Source organism: Hyperoodon ampullatus (genome assembly GCF_949752795.1).
Source record: "Hyperoodon ampullatus genome assembly, chromosome: 9".
Classification (NCBI taxonomy): domain Eukaryota; kingdom Metazoa; phylum Chordata; class Mammalia; order Artiodactyla; family Ziphiidae; genus Hyperoodon; species Hyperoodon ampullatus.
The window spans coordinates 46837930-46853169 of record NC_136922.1 but is presented as its reverse complement, the minus strand read 5'-3'; the positions used below and the strand labels follow the sequence as shown (position 1 = coordinate 46853169).

At 39.7% G+C, this 15240-nt stretch overlaps 1 protein-coding gene across 6 annotated transcripts in view; it reads right to left on the bottom strand.

Annotated features, from left to right (window-relative positions):
• ICA1 (islet cell autoantigen 1) overlaps positions 1–15240 on the bottom strand; it is a gene marked incomplete at its 5' end in the record, with an annotated part of 145549 nt that overhangs the window by 28452 nt on the left and 101857 nt on the right. For all 6 annotated transcript variants that reach the window (XM_079711480.1, XM_079711485.1, XM_079711481.1 and 3 more), the window contains 2 exons: positions 11614–11712; positions 12911–13036. In XM_079711480.1, the coding sequence (XP_079567606.1) occupies positions 11614–11712; positions 12911–13036 (225 nt within the window). The remainder of the gene's footprint in view (positions 1–11613; positions 11713–12910; positions 13037–15240) is intronic.

Here is a 15240-nt window from a genome sequence, read left to right as displayed (position 1 = left end):
AATACTAGCTTATAAAGGAGAGTTGTTTTGCCACTAGATTTATGTTTTTCCCTTTTGTGATAAGCTATTCAAAAGAAGGCATTTTGGCTATTGCTAACTTTATGTTCCATCTTTAACATGCAGCTAAGATAAACATTCTGTTCTGCTTGCAGCCCACACACTGACAGAGTAGAAGCTTTCTCTCCCCCAAAGATGAGACAATTTTATTTTTAATTTTGTTTGCTATTTTGCAATATAAAACAGCTTATTTTTAAAAAACAAGAGGAAACAAACCCTTTTTTTTTTCCAACCCAAAATAGTGACTTAACATATTCTGACAAGTTAACTCCCACGAGTGGACAGAGCAGGTGCATCCAAATCTTTGTAGGTTAAAAACGGGTGAGAGTCTTTTTTTGGCCCATAATTTCTTGGAGTGACTGTTCTTAAATTTTATTAAATATTTAAGGAAAGGTTTTTTTTTTTTTTTTTAAAGTGCCAAGGAACTGTACACCAGTGACAAAGCCTGAAGAAGCAAAGCATTCCTGTAACAGCTGAATAATGAGTTATACAAAAGGATCTCTATTTCTGGCCTAATTATAATACAAACAAAAAAGAAATATCTCAAGATACGTATCCTGCTTATATTCTCAGAACTATTAAAATCCAAGTCCTCATCCTTTGGGTCTTCACATCTCTGTTCCTGTCTCCCTCCTCCCCATTCTTCACTTTTCTAGTATGACACACACACAGAGGAGGCAATAACTTTTCATATGCCAACTCGGACTGATTATTGATGGCTGACCAGAGGGCTGGGTGAAGATGGTCTGAAGGCTGAGTCTTGGCAGAGTGGAGCTGTGATTGGTTTTGGTGTCTGCCATGGACACCAGATGGACACTGGTATCACTCCTCCTGCTAGAATAATTTTCCTATAACACCCAGGCCATCACGTTACCCTTTTTCTCAAGAACCCATTGTAGTTTCTTATTTCCTTCCATTTCTAGTCTAAACTTCTCTGACCAATTTAAAAGATCTTCCAAAATGTGACCCTATCCTACTCTTCCAGAGTGCATTCCCACTAACCTCACATATCCTTCCGTTCAATTAGGCTTCTCTCCTCATGGTCTCCTGTGTGTTAGTTGCTCCCTTCCTATCTTTGCTCATTCTGCTGCTTTAACCTAAAAAGCTCTCTCTACCTATCTGTCTATCCTCAAAGTCCTATCAGTCTCTGCAAAGTCCAGACCAGTTACTACCATTTTCCATAAAGTGTCATTCACTGAGCATGCCAAATTCAAGAACGTCCTTCCATCTCCAAACTGCACTTACAGTTTTATTAGTATTTCATTATACATATCCTGTATTATGTTTTGTCTTTTAAAAATATTTTTTAAATTAGAAAAGTAATAAAACCACATGTAGAATGTTTGGGAAGTACAAGAGGAAAAATTACTCATAATTCCATTTCCCTAAAATAGTTATTATTTTTATAATATTTCCTTTCTGTTTTTTTTCTTACTCATATGACTTATACAATTGGAATCCTTGTTTGTATAGTAGATATTTTTATAGAGCATAGATGTCCTCTTAACCAATTTAATTTATGTAGGTATTTCATAATCAAAACAATTTGAGTGCAGAATATAAAAAAGATTTTATATATCTTAAACATTTAATATTGAATTTAAAAAATATAAATGTTTAATTTATATTGCCAATATTCTAAGGTAGGGCTAAATGTTCTCTTTGAATATATGTCCCCTGATTAGGATTCTGAAGCATTTTCTTGCTTAAACCACATCCATAAGGCATTGCCATCATTTTTAATGATTCTCTATTTCTGGACATTTAGATTAGTACATTCAGTCAGTGAATAGTGTTTGAGCACATACGAAGGCCAGGGGCTGTTTTGGGTGCTGGGGATACATGGTGCACAAGACAGACAAAATTATCAGCTAGTGATGGATCCAGGCAGAGAACTGATATAGGGGGATAGAAAGTGACTGGGTCATAGGTAGCAGGTAGCAGGAATGTCCTCTCTTAGAAGTGATATTTCAACTAAGAGCTAAATGGCAGGAAGGAGCCATCCACATGCAGCTCAGGAGAACCACGGGCCCCAGGTGCAAAGGCCTAGCGGTAGGAACAGCTTGGCTTGTTTCGGCTGTAGAGTAGTGGGTAACAGGACAAGTCTCATGAGACTGGGATAAAGAGGTCAACAGGGGTCACACAGGGAGAATGTTCCTTTACCCACATTCCTCAATACTTAACATTTTGCCCCCATTAGTTTCCTTATACTCTTTTGCTCTTTCTGTCTCTCTACTGCATGACAACTAAATGGACTCTATGATTCTTGGCTGGAGGGGGAAATGCTATGAAGGACAGCATTGGAACAAATGAAGCAATTGGAATATGGACCATAGTCTTGGTGTTCTTCATATATATATATATATATATATATATATATATATATATATATATATGTATATAATGTGTGTGTGTGTGTGCGTGTGTGTACACCCAAAGGCATCTGGTAAAAGCTGGGCGTGTGTGTGTGTGTGTGTGTGTGCATTTTGGAAATGTGCAACCACAAGGACTAGTTGAACAGATGTCAAGGACTTACTCTTTTCAACTGAGCTGCCAATCACGGCACTGTATTCACCCACACACTCATACACACCCCACTTCCAGCAGTTTTATTCTCTAAAGAGTGGTCCAGCCCTGGTCAAAGTGAAGCCAGGAGAATTTCCAGAGAAGGCTCCGTTGGCTCCAAGTCTTGCTTTTAGATTCTGTGACGCTTTGCTCAGGCCTCCTGGTTTGCTCAGTTATCTTCTCTCTTCATTTCCTTTGTATCAATCAGCACTGGCAGGGCCAGGACAGCTGCTCTCAGCCGGCCATGTCTAGTTGCCACAGTGCTCGCCTAAGCCCCTGAGATGCCCTTGACAGCTCCATGGTTATCATCCCTTCTGTCTCTAGCCTGACCTCCCCTCAGAACCACACTCCAGCAGCTCTCAGACAAACCCTTTGTGATGTAAACCACTTATTCCTTCTTTTCAACCCCTGCCCCTGTTGGGCCATTAGCAGGCAATCAATTGTTGGCCCCCTGTCACCACCATCACGGTTAAGTCACTATTGTGCTTCACCAACAGAATGGCTGCAGTTCCAATTGCTACTTTATTATTAATAATTCCTGTGACAATCACTCCTTCCTTCCTACTATTACCATTGTCCTTAAAACAATTTTGTTGTTGCCACTCAAGAGAGGTGCTGTGTATGCACCTGTTGGTTGATAAATTAATGTACCTAAGGTTAAACTGCAAAAATTAGAGCTCTTTAGCTAGGAAATTCAAAGGCTAGGGGAATAATATGAAAAGCCTTATAAAATCATAAGCAAAATTAATACTGAGCACATGGGCTCATTTATTAAATATTAGAATTTTGAACTATGGGGACTCGTGTGTGTGGGGTGTGTGTGTGTGTGTGTATCTTTACTGAGATATAATTCACATACCGCAGAATTCATTCATTTAAAATGTACAATTCAATGGTTTTCAATATAGTCACAGTTGTGTGATCATTACCACAATCAATTTTAGAACATTTTCAGAAGGCGTCTCTTGAAGCAAGAGAGAGTTTTAGATCAAACTAAGCTATATGTTCCTCTACAGAGCAAGGGAAAAAACCCTGCAACACCACATATGGAACTTGTTTCTTACAAAAGATGGTACACATTGAAGATATAAAGAGGCTTAGAGGAACTCTGAAACATTATGGAGGACAAATCATGTCTGCTTTCCTCCTTCAAAATCAGTTCCCGGGTGTGACTGTCAGATACAGGATATTCTACATGGTGAATCACGAGGTTTTCCAAGGTTTGATTATAAAGGCCCAACTGGAGGCAGGGGGGTAGAGGTGAATTCTTCAGATTAAAGTCCAAAACTCAGCTGAAAACACTTAACCCTATAGCATCCTTAAAAGTCAGAGGTGACAGCATCTTCTGTGTGACGTGAACATCTGCTCAGGCAAAATGAATCTAAGAGATTCTGACTGTGCAGACAAGGCAGCCATCAGATGGAAGTAGTTTGAATCACTGGCTGATGGAAGCCATGTTCAAATCCATGTCCAGAAATAAAACGTCAAAGCATTCTGTTTCTAAACCCCAAACCTTCTAGGCCCTTCATTAAAATTGCTTGTGAAAATCACTATGAATTAGAAGCAATACAACATCATATAAGACTGAAAGGTTCTCTGTGAAGGAGGGAATGTTTTTAGACCAAGTAACCTTTCTCTGTTAAGGCTGCACTGACATGCTAATAGTTTCCATCAATGCTTAAATGGTTTCAGGAAGCACACACACAATATGTAAGATCAGCGTGACAGAGGAAACTTACAGACCGAGCTTGCAAAAGTGTCTTAGAAAGGAAACAGCTTAATATAATAAAGGGAGTTACTACTTCCTGTATTAGGAAAATAAAAGCAACAGCAACATTCATCTGAATGAAAGCAAAACTACTCAGCAAAACAAATTTCACAGGCAAAAGGACAGCAATCAGCCCTCATCTAACGACCTAAATTTAATGTTTAACTTTGACAACTGGGTAATGTTTCCTCTAATCTTTATTACTTTTAATTTTCTTAGGCTACTTCCCATTAATTACATGATATGTATATAAAGGTGCCAAATAATTGTTTATAAAAGGAAATAAAAGTGCTCAAAATAGCACGGCATGGTTAAAAGTTGCTGAACTCAGTTGGGTTTGTGTATATTTGTGATTGTATAATTAGTAGCACATGAGGAATAAAAAGCAGAGGCCATGATGATGTGTATGAGCCACATAATTTATGGACATTTAGCTCACATGTCCTCCCCACCCATGCAGCTATAAATTTATAAAGGCACTGTACAAGGAACACAAATTAATCTAGGACCAGAAGGTACTCCTGAATTCTACTGTAGAACAAAAAAGTTAAACAGTAAAACTAGAGAAAAATAAACACAATCTATTCTTTAAAATAAGATGGGGACTTCCCTGGTGGCACAGTGGTTAAGAATTCGACTCCCAATGCAGGGGATGCGGCTTCGATTCCTGGTCAGGGAACTAGATCCTACGTGCATGCCGCAACTATGAATTCTCATGCCACAACTAAGACCCAGCACAACCAAAAAAAAAAAAAAAAAAAAAGATGGAAAATTAGTACTGGGAAGGCATCATAGTGTACTAGAAAGAGATGGACTTCGGAAATAGTTCACGTAGTGCTGTGCCATGGAAAAGGGTCTTCACCCCGAGGAGCCTCTGTTTACCCATCAGAACAAAGGAGACAAGTAAACCATTCTTGGGACATTGTGAGGACTAACTGAGATAATGCCTTTGCAGAGTACCAAGCTCACAGTAAGCACTCAAAAAGTGCTTTCTTAACAATGACTTTTAAAGATCTAAAACGAATTAGATGTCTTAAGGGCTCATTTTGTGTTAGGTACCGCATTCCATGTTTCATACATCTCTCAAAACCCAGATAAACACTGTCTTTCTGATTTCCTGACATGGACATGGAGATCAGGGGAGGTGAAGTAATTTGCTTAAGGCCATTCAACCATTAACAAGTAGAAGCAATATTTAAATCCAGGTCTTTACAATTCTACAACTAGTTAAGAAACTGTATTGAATAGCCAGGCCAAGAATATTTACTGAATTCCCCTTTCATATGAAGTGCCAAGGAGATGGAGAGGACTTCATTTCAAATTCTAAAGGAAGGCTCATGGTATCCGAGGACTGACATATAAAAGATGCTTTTCACCTTCAAGCAAATACTTTAAAGTGCTATTTTTAATTGAAAATTTATAGCTGTACTTTTTAAAGGTGGCGATTCTGCTTTCTCTACCCTCCTGCCTCACGGCCAGAATGCCACCTGAAAGAAGTGCCACAAGGCAGAGTGAAAGAAGCATAAGCATCCCTGTTTCCACATACTGGGCCTGTGGCCTTGGGCAAATTACTAGACCTTTCTGAGCTTCAGTTTCCTCAGTTGAAACATGGAAACAAGAACAAGTATGCCCACTTCCCCAAGGCTACTTTGAGGATTAACTAAAATATATGCACTTTCTGTATGTCAATGTGAACCTAACGTATTATTCATTATAAGACCCAACCTTGGTACATTAGAGTCACACGTACCATGACAAATTCTTCTAGACATTATTGCACTTCACCCTTAGCAGAGCGCCTGGCATAAATAAATAACATACAAGGATAATATTTTTTCCTTTTCCCTCAAGGAAGAGGTAGAAAATAAGAAGAGGTGGTGAGGAGAGAAGCATCTTACTGTTGTGAACAGGGCCTGGGCTACCAGCTGCCCTGAAGAACCAATGTCAGTCATCAAGGATGAATGGATGACCAGCCACACTTGGGTTTGTCCCCATCCAATCTGAAATAGCTCAGATTTCAGTGGTAGCCACGGTCAGTCTCTCTACCGCTCCTCTCCCAGTGACCTGGATGCATCCCAATTTGCTGTTGGCAATGATCTGGCCTGGAGCAGCTCGGGGAAAAACATCATTCTGCTAAATGCTGTGTAAAGTAAAGACACTGAGAAAAAACTTGAAAGTCTAAAAGGATATTCTGGGTGTTCACCATGAGTAATTGCCATGTTGGGACTGGCAACTAAAATTGCATTGCAGGGATATTTACCCAATTTTCATAAAAACTATTATGGCTTTATTTTCAAAGCAAGTAACTACAGAGCCATGTGGCTTGTCGGTAAATGTTCAAGTGATTAACTGAGAAATGGGGTGGGTGGAAGAAGGCTGTGAGGCATACGAATTTGAGAAAAACAAAATTTAGAAAAAGATGTTTTTTGAACTGTGAGAGCTAAAAGCATTTGAGTCTGTAGAACGATGTTCCATATAACAGTGCTAAGTCCTAGACCCCAGGAGAGAGAAGAGGGAACATTGGCACATCCATTTCAATGGTTATTTTTGAACATGCACAGTTAGGTTTTCAAATTCAGGTTTCCTTAGAGTTAAAATCTTGGCACAGACCAAGAGCCAGTTGCAAAGCCAAAGTGCATTTTTTAGAATTAGCCCTGTTACAGGGGTGGGACACCCTCCTGCTTTTCTGGGGTGCAGGCTGGCCCTGCCCTCTCCTATCCCTGGTGGGAATGACCTGAGCCCAGACCGGGGTCTGCAGGGCAGAAGGGCTGCCAGAGCGTCTGGGGGAGTAGGGAGGGAGGAGGTTGGGTTTCCCTGGGCAAGGTTAGTGAGACCTCCTATTGAACTGCCATAAAGCCTTGCCTGTGCAAAACTAATAACCTAGGGTGAAAATGGTGCATAAGAAAGTAACTGAAGCTGGGCTCCAGAACCTGACAACCGCAACAAACCCTTCTGTATCGATACCGCCAATGGCTGTCTTCTGGACCCACTACGGAATGTTTAATAAGTCCATCCCTACCCTACCCTCATCCCTGCCCATGGAGCTCCTGGTGCCACCACCAAGGCTGCCACACTCACAACCACCACCACCACACGGCTGAGCAGAGCTAGACTTAGAGCCAGATCTGGCTGGCTCCAGGCCTTGTGCTCCCACATGCTTTGATTTATCCCATAACTAGAGTCAAAAACCGGCTTTCCTCCCCAAAACGCTGCAGTGGGGCACATCACAGGACTACACTCTGCTACTGACCATTGCCATTCAATATAGGTCCTCATCTCTTCACAAATACCAGTGCAGAAGGACATGCCTTCCCTTCAACCAGCCCCCAGGAGCGTGTCCACGTCTTCAAAGGGCCCAATGCTCACTTTTCCATAAAGACATCCAACTCAGTGGATGTGCCAGCACGCCAGATAGGGGAGAAAAGGCTACTGGTACAAACAGAATTTTAGATTTTCCAATGAAAAGCCACTTGACTCCTGAGGGCTATTTTTTTTTTTTTCTTAAAAAATGTTTTTTTTTCCTGATGCCTGTTCTGGATATGTGGGGAAATGTGTAAGTAAGTGACATCCTGAAAGGATGAAGCAAACATGACCACATCTGAAGGCTGGTAATTTAAGACAGGTACTGCTTTCCTATAGAAAGCATTTCTTTTAGTTTTTTTCCAAAAAAAAAAAAATGTTTTAAACTCTTAGTCTAAATTACTTTCTCTAAAACAGCTTTCAAGATAGGGCTAGTCACATTCCATTCCTATCCCCATGACTTGATAATTTCTACCATGTAAAAGACATTCCCGAATGATGTGGAATCAGTATAAAATTAACACACTAATGATAATTCATGCAAAATATATATGTTAGTAGCACTGTAATGAACCAATACATATTTATTGCTTGAAAATATGAGATTAGGGAATTGCTTCTTTTATGGGAAACCACTCAAAAGATAGTCTTTCAACTTTCAACTCAGCTGTTACAATTATTAGATTAAAAATTTTTTTGTTAACTTTAAATCTCAAGGCTAAGTTTTCCATAAAGTTAAAATGCTACAAAAATGTATTTATCACGAAATTAGAATGATGAAGGAATATGTCAATAAACGTAGAATCAATATAGTCAGGCCTGAATAAAAATGTAATAGCTGTTGTCACATAAAATAGTACCACAAAATATTCCTAAAATGTCAAAATAGTCACTTGGAAAAATTTCAAGTTGTGTGAGGTGAAGACTCATTCACTTGTATAATAAAAATATTATACAAGAAAGAATTACGCATATTTTCTAGAGAAAGGCTCATTAGAAATAAAACGAACTTCTGGAACACGAGTTACATCTCTGTAATTCTGCAGCAAAAGACTCTTCCCTCCAAACAGGATGCACTGAGTGTTTAACACATTAATTATCATCCTTCATCAAGCATAAAACTAACAGTCAGGAAATACAGCTGCAATAGCACAATTATCAACACACTCAGACTACGCCCCGCAGCAAAGAAAGCAAATGGGTTGCTTTTCATTAACAGAGCTTGGCACACCTCCCCAAAGACAATGTTTTCTTTCCAGCCAGCATCCCAAAAGGCATTTAAGGGGCTATTTGCTTAGGTAAATCCAAAGAACAAGTAAATCATGAAAATATTTAATTAAATTTCAAAATATTCATTATTGATATACAGTGCCATTCATATATATACATATGTGTGTACACATATGTGTAACTATATGTATTGAAAGATGATTTGATCAAGCCAAAATCTTTTATATAAAAGACTTGTATTTTTAAAACATTATTAGTGCAAGAGGGTTGGTAAGTAAGGTTATAGTCCATGCTTGACTGTGATACATAAGGTATTCATGGTTTTCATTCTCATAGTTTGTGGCATACAATATGATATGCAACGTGCCTCCATCTGTGCAGTAATGGGCTGGGTAATAACAGTGTTCTATGACACGGGTTTGAGTCCATATAAAGAAAGTAATTAGCTACTAGCTTCAGATTCTAATATAACATGTCATCATTGAAAGCCTAGATGAATAGCATTCTAAAGAGATAATAAAAGCATAGTTTATTTGGTTGACTTCTGGACACTTAACATTATTATAATCTTATTACACCTTAACAGATGTATTATTACTCCTACCGAATTTATATTACAATGGAACTATAAACTGTTACTTAAACCATAATTTAAGGAAGGCTTGGGGGATGTAAAAGGCAATGGGTAGGGGCTTCCCTGGTGGCACAGTGGTTGAGAGTCCGCCTGCCGATGCAGGGGACACGGGTTCGTGCCCCTGTCCGGGAAGATCCCACATCCCGTGGAGCGGCTGGGCCTGTGAGCCATGGCCGCTGAGCCTGCGCGTCCGGAGCCTGTGCTCCACAACGGGAGAGGCCACATCAGTGAGAGGCCCACGTACCACAAAAAAAAAAAAAAAAAAAAAGGCAATGGGCAATCATCTGCCCAAAATATTTGGAATTATATCTGAAGCACTGCCATCAAACTTTCACTAAATTCTCTGCCCAGAAAGCCTCTAGCATAATCAGCTTGGTCCTCTCTGCAGGAAAAATATCACAGCAAAATTTAAGGAGTCATATTTTCCTCAGCACAGAAGGCCAGGGATACACATAGGATTCTTCTATGCTTGTGGCACAACTTCAATTTCATGATTTTATACTGTACTTTATATGCAATTAACTCAAATCTGAACCTCTTTAAAACTGTATCTGAGATAGGCATTATCTCATCTTCCATCTGGCCAACTTGTGTTATGTACAGTTGTCTTTCAAATGACTGATAACCTTTGTATTTATTATAATATAAACTCTGACACACATTTATGCCCTAAAACCTGACACTTGCTGCCTTACCAAAGATTAATCCATGGGATTCTGCTCAGGCCTGTGTAAGAAATGTGAGTAGTGTGAGTTATAATAACTTTAATCAATCTGCCTTTGTCGGGATAGCTGCTTCCTAAGGCGCCGAAAGCAGCAGTAAATCACAGAGAAGGCACGCAGTCCTTACCAACAGCTGTAACATAGCCAGTGTGATAAGGAAGGCTGCGGGTTCGCTGTGTGTAGAACATCTGGCTGGACCAAGGACGATGCACAAGAAATAAAAGGTCCGTCCCCTCAAGTGCTTATAGTTTAACTGTTTACACTATGCGGCATGTCAGCAAGCACCAATGAAAGAGTAAGTGACCAACTGACAAGGGGATCAGGAAAAACAAACTCGATGGCCAGGGGATCTGTCTGGGGTCAGGTCAGGTACATAACAAGGTGAGGGGACTGTCTTGCGTTCCTCTTGGGACCTCCAATTAAAGGGCCATGGTCTTAAAGTGTTTCTGTCTTAGTACTTTTGTAGATGCAGTGACATTATAAGCATCTCAAAATCAAAGAGGTGTTTTAAGGCAAAAGAAAAAAGAAAAATCTTCTTAATGTTTTGTCAAGCAAAGTGATGAGACCTACTTACAAACTGCCTGAAAAATTAAAAGCAAGGTAATTTCAAGGTGAAGTTTAACTAGTTCTTTCCTGGTCTTTTCCTTTCAGAGATATGACCTTGCAACAAAGCACCCTGTGTTCTGTCACCATTCTGAAAATCCTTTTAGAACCCAAATCACTTCCATATCTCGATATGTATTCACCCTCAGCAACCATTACAGAGCAAAATGATTCCACCTTCAGTTGTAATACTGAGAACCTGACATTTTGCATGTATTCCTTTTGAGTTAAGAAATCATTGAGTTTAATGTTGCTTCTTCAATTAGAAAATATGACTGTAGTGTTAGGAAAAAATCATATTCTATATTGGATGGTACTCACAGAATAAAATGATATTTGTTAGAAGTAAGGGAAGAAAGGAAAATGCCTTCTTAAGTGAGTATATTTTAATTTAATAAGTAAAAAGTAGTAAAGTGTACTAGACTTGCACAACTTTCTCTTTAGCAATGTCAAACAAGTATTTTAAAGGAGCAGGGCCAATCATTAGGCTCAAGTTCACCACAATTCATCTCCCAGTGACAAGTACCAAGGTTCAACCTGTGTTTTTGGATGGCTGTGGCTTATTGTTGCATTGAATACTGATGTGGTAAAAAAGACCCTACTAGGGGGCATAATTCTCTCTGACATTTAGAGTCTGTTATAATAATGATGCTTGCTTCAATAGACATTGCTGGTGATAGAAACAAATCTTTACTTTTTATAAGATTTTCTAACGGCCTCTCTAGCTCTCATACCTTTAACGTAGTGAATTCATATGGCTGATAACCTTTGAAGCTCTCATGGATGGCTGCCATAGTGTGAGAAGTTTTCTCCCAAAAATGGAGCAGAGTGGTCTGTAAAGAAAGACAGTGAAGCTATTAGCATTTTAAATGCCCAGATCTAATCAGGGGTCCTAGAGAAGTGTGCCCGTCTGTGGCTTTCAAAGTTTTTTTTTTTTTTTTTAATATTTATTTATTTATTTGGTTGCGCTGGATCTTAGTTGCAGCATGTGAACTCTTAGTTGCAGCATGTGGGATCTCATTCCCTGACCGGGGATCGAACCTGGGCCCCCTGCATTGGGAGCGCAGAGCCTTAACCACTGGACCACCAGGGAAGTCCCCCTCAAGGTTTTCTAAAACACGATTTTGACCTACCTCTGCAGCCTTGTTTCCTACTATGCCCCTACTTACACCCTGTATTTCAGCCAAACTTAATGGCTCCCTGTCCCCCTACAGCTCATGCTGCTCCACCACCTGGGACATTCTCCTCTCCATTCTCTTTGTACTTGTCCCATCTGATCCATCCTCCAAAACCCAGGGCTACTCATTAACAATGGACTTTTGTGATTCCCTCAGTTGATTCCATTTCTCCCTCTTCAAGCCTCCATTGGATTTTGTAGATCTCATTTCACTTAGCACACCCTGTTCTGCCCCTGAGGTAGAGAAAATATAGTCAGATGTTACTGTCTCTGACTTCCTTTCTAAATTTTAAGTTCCTTGAGGACAGGAAGTCTGGTTTTATCCACTGTATATTCTCTACAACACCCAGAGTTTGCCTCCCACCCTCAGTTGGTGCTCAGTAGTACTGCTGATGGATGCCGAGGGCCATTCTGAAGGAACTGACAGGCAACGAGGAGACAAAAGCAAGTTCATTAAATTATGGCAACCTGGTGAGGAAGTGACCATGCCATGAGAATTACAGCAACAATGCTAAGGGAGTTCAGCGGAGGCTTACTGAAGGAGGGGACACTCTGTCTGGTACCTCAGAGTGGAATTTGGAAAGGCACAAGTGGAGAGGGAGAGCACGCAGGCAGAGGGAACCACCTAAATAAATGCAGGGAAGTGGGGAATTACAGTGTATATACAGGGAATAGCTAACATTTGGTTTGATTAACTGTAGGATGCTAAAAAAGAGAGATGTGGGAAGTAAATTATGAGAAAGGCAATCTGAACTTCATTATGCCCAAACCATACTTTGGGCTCAAACACCATTTTTCTGTTATCTAAACCTTGTAACATTCTTGGTCTGCTGCATCAAACATCACTTGGTTACCTGGTATGTCGCTAGCATGTGAGACAAGAGATTGCATCTGCTCGCTCCCAGAAGATCCACTTTTTGACACACATCCATCTTCAATTTGTCAAAGCTTTTTTTGGCAAGGCGAACTTGTGTTTGCACCTATGAAAGTAAAAGAGAATCTCTGAACCACTCAAACTATTTGGTTAAAATTTGTCAGTGGGAAAACACCAATAGCGGGATTAACTCTTTCACGTAAGAAAACACCTTTGAAAATTCCAGGCAAGTGAGAAGATGCTACAATATCCATTCTTTACTTCCAAAGGACCTAAACGACAGTACTGTATATCATGATTTTACAGCAGACTTACCATCCTAGTATTTTTCTCAGTCGAATGGTAGAACTCCTCTCCTCTCAAGGCATTCACAAACTGACCATAGTGGGAAGAAGTCTGGAAACACGCAGGGTGGAAAGGGGATAATATTTGCCTTACTGTTTTCCTATGGTCCTTTGAAGCTGACTTCCCCATATACTCTACACTCTCCTTCCCCTAATGCTAACATCTTACATAATATGATACATTTGTTAAAAATATGAAATTAACACTGATACAATCCTATTATCTAAACAACAGATGTTATTCAGATTTCACCAGCTTTTCCACTAATGTCCTTTTTTTCTGTTCCGAGATCCAATCTAGGAAATTGTGACACAGCCTAAACAACTATCCCCACTGACAACCTTTCAACTTTTTATTATTGCATATGTACACCAGCAATCCTCCATCCACCCCTAAGCCGTGCAGTAATTCAGGGATGGAGGGAAGGTCAGGAAGATTCAGAAATGTTATTCTACATATTAGTTGATAATAATACAGAAAGTTTTAAAATTTAATACAGCTACATTAAAAATAGTGGAATCAAAATTTCCCCTTCCTCTAACCTGAAGCATCACTATATCCTATTTTAACCAGGGAAAGGTATTCACATATTAATTTATCTCAGATAATTCATGCAGTTGTAGTTACCAGGTAGGTAACTGGGAGTTGGGAATAATGCTGACTCATTAATGGTAGCTCTTTCATCACAGGATACCTCAGGTGGGTATCTCCAGGGACTCGAGGACAATGTCTACATTGATCACCATTATGTGATAGGCACCTGGTGACCTGGTACAAAGCAGGTGCTGAATATATATTTGGTGACTGAATCAAGAAACTTTCCAGACCATTTCTAAAGGTAAAGTACCTGAGTACCATTTTAAAGTAGAACCTTTAAAGTAGTCTTAAAAGTGATAGTTTTATTTTTTAATAAAAATAAACATGAAGATTATTTGATTTAAAATATATTAATTTTACCACTAATAATTTATATTCACAGCTTTTAAAATTATAGGGTATTATACAGTAATAATAGCAATTGACACAATTGTTATCATTTGTAACAATTTAACAATCAAAACGATTCAACAAGATATAATTCAAAATTAATATTATACAATCGACACAAGTGCACAATTAATACAATTCACTCATCACATGCCAGCTTTATTCTCTGTTAGCCTCTGTTATTGCACTCTGATGGCTGAGGGTAAGAGGCTTCATCAGGGGAAGTAAATGACAGGCAGGGCTGGCATTCTAGATTAGCCTGCCTGACTCCAAAGCCACGCTCTTCTGCTGCCCCAAACGACTTCCACTAACCATTGCAAAATCAAAAAGCTCAAAATTATGATTCTACCCAGAAGCACAAGTTTTCCTGTAGGCTTCTATGGAATTGGAAAATAATCAGGCAGTACATTTAATACCATATTGAATAGGGTCTTGTTTCTGTAGCTGTGTAAAGCATTTCCTAAGGATTCCTCTGTATTCCTAAGTCTACAGAGCTTGGAAAACCAGCAAATGAAGCCATCCAGCTCCTCTCAAAGCACCCCATGAGCTTAAATAAATCCCAGAACTCGATCATTCCTCACTGTGGAGTGGAGAGACTCTAGGGAAAGCTACTGGGGCGTGCGGACTATAAAAAGAGTTAGGATGTGTTAAGTATCAGTGATTTTCTGCCCTCCTTTGAGAGGAATAGGGATGATACAAAAGAGAAAACCCAAGTTCCTGAAGGGAGAAGTGGAAGAGTGTGGAGGGCAAGAAGTTTAAGCAGCTGAGAGTTTCACTGCAGGTCCCCAATGGTTCACCCGTTGTTCTAGCCAGGAAGAACACCGCAACTGGGATCCTGAGAGGCATCTGTCTTTACCCTTTCTTTCTGAAGGGGGAGGAGATAAATACACGTGTGAGCTTTCATGTATGCATTCATTCAACACATGCTTAGCGAGCGTGAGCGCCTATTATGTGTCAGGACCAGTGCTCGGCGTTGGG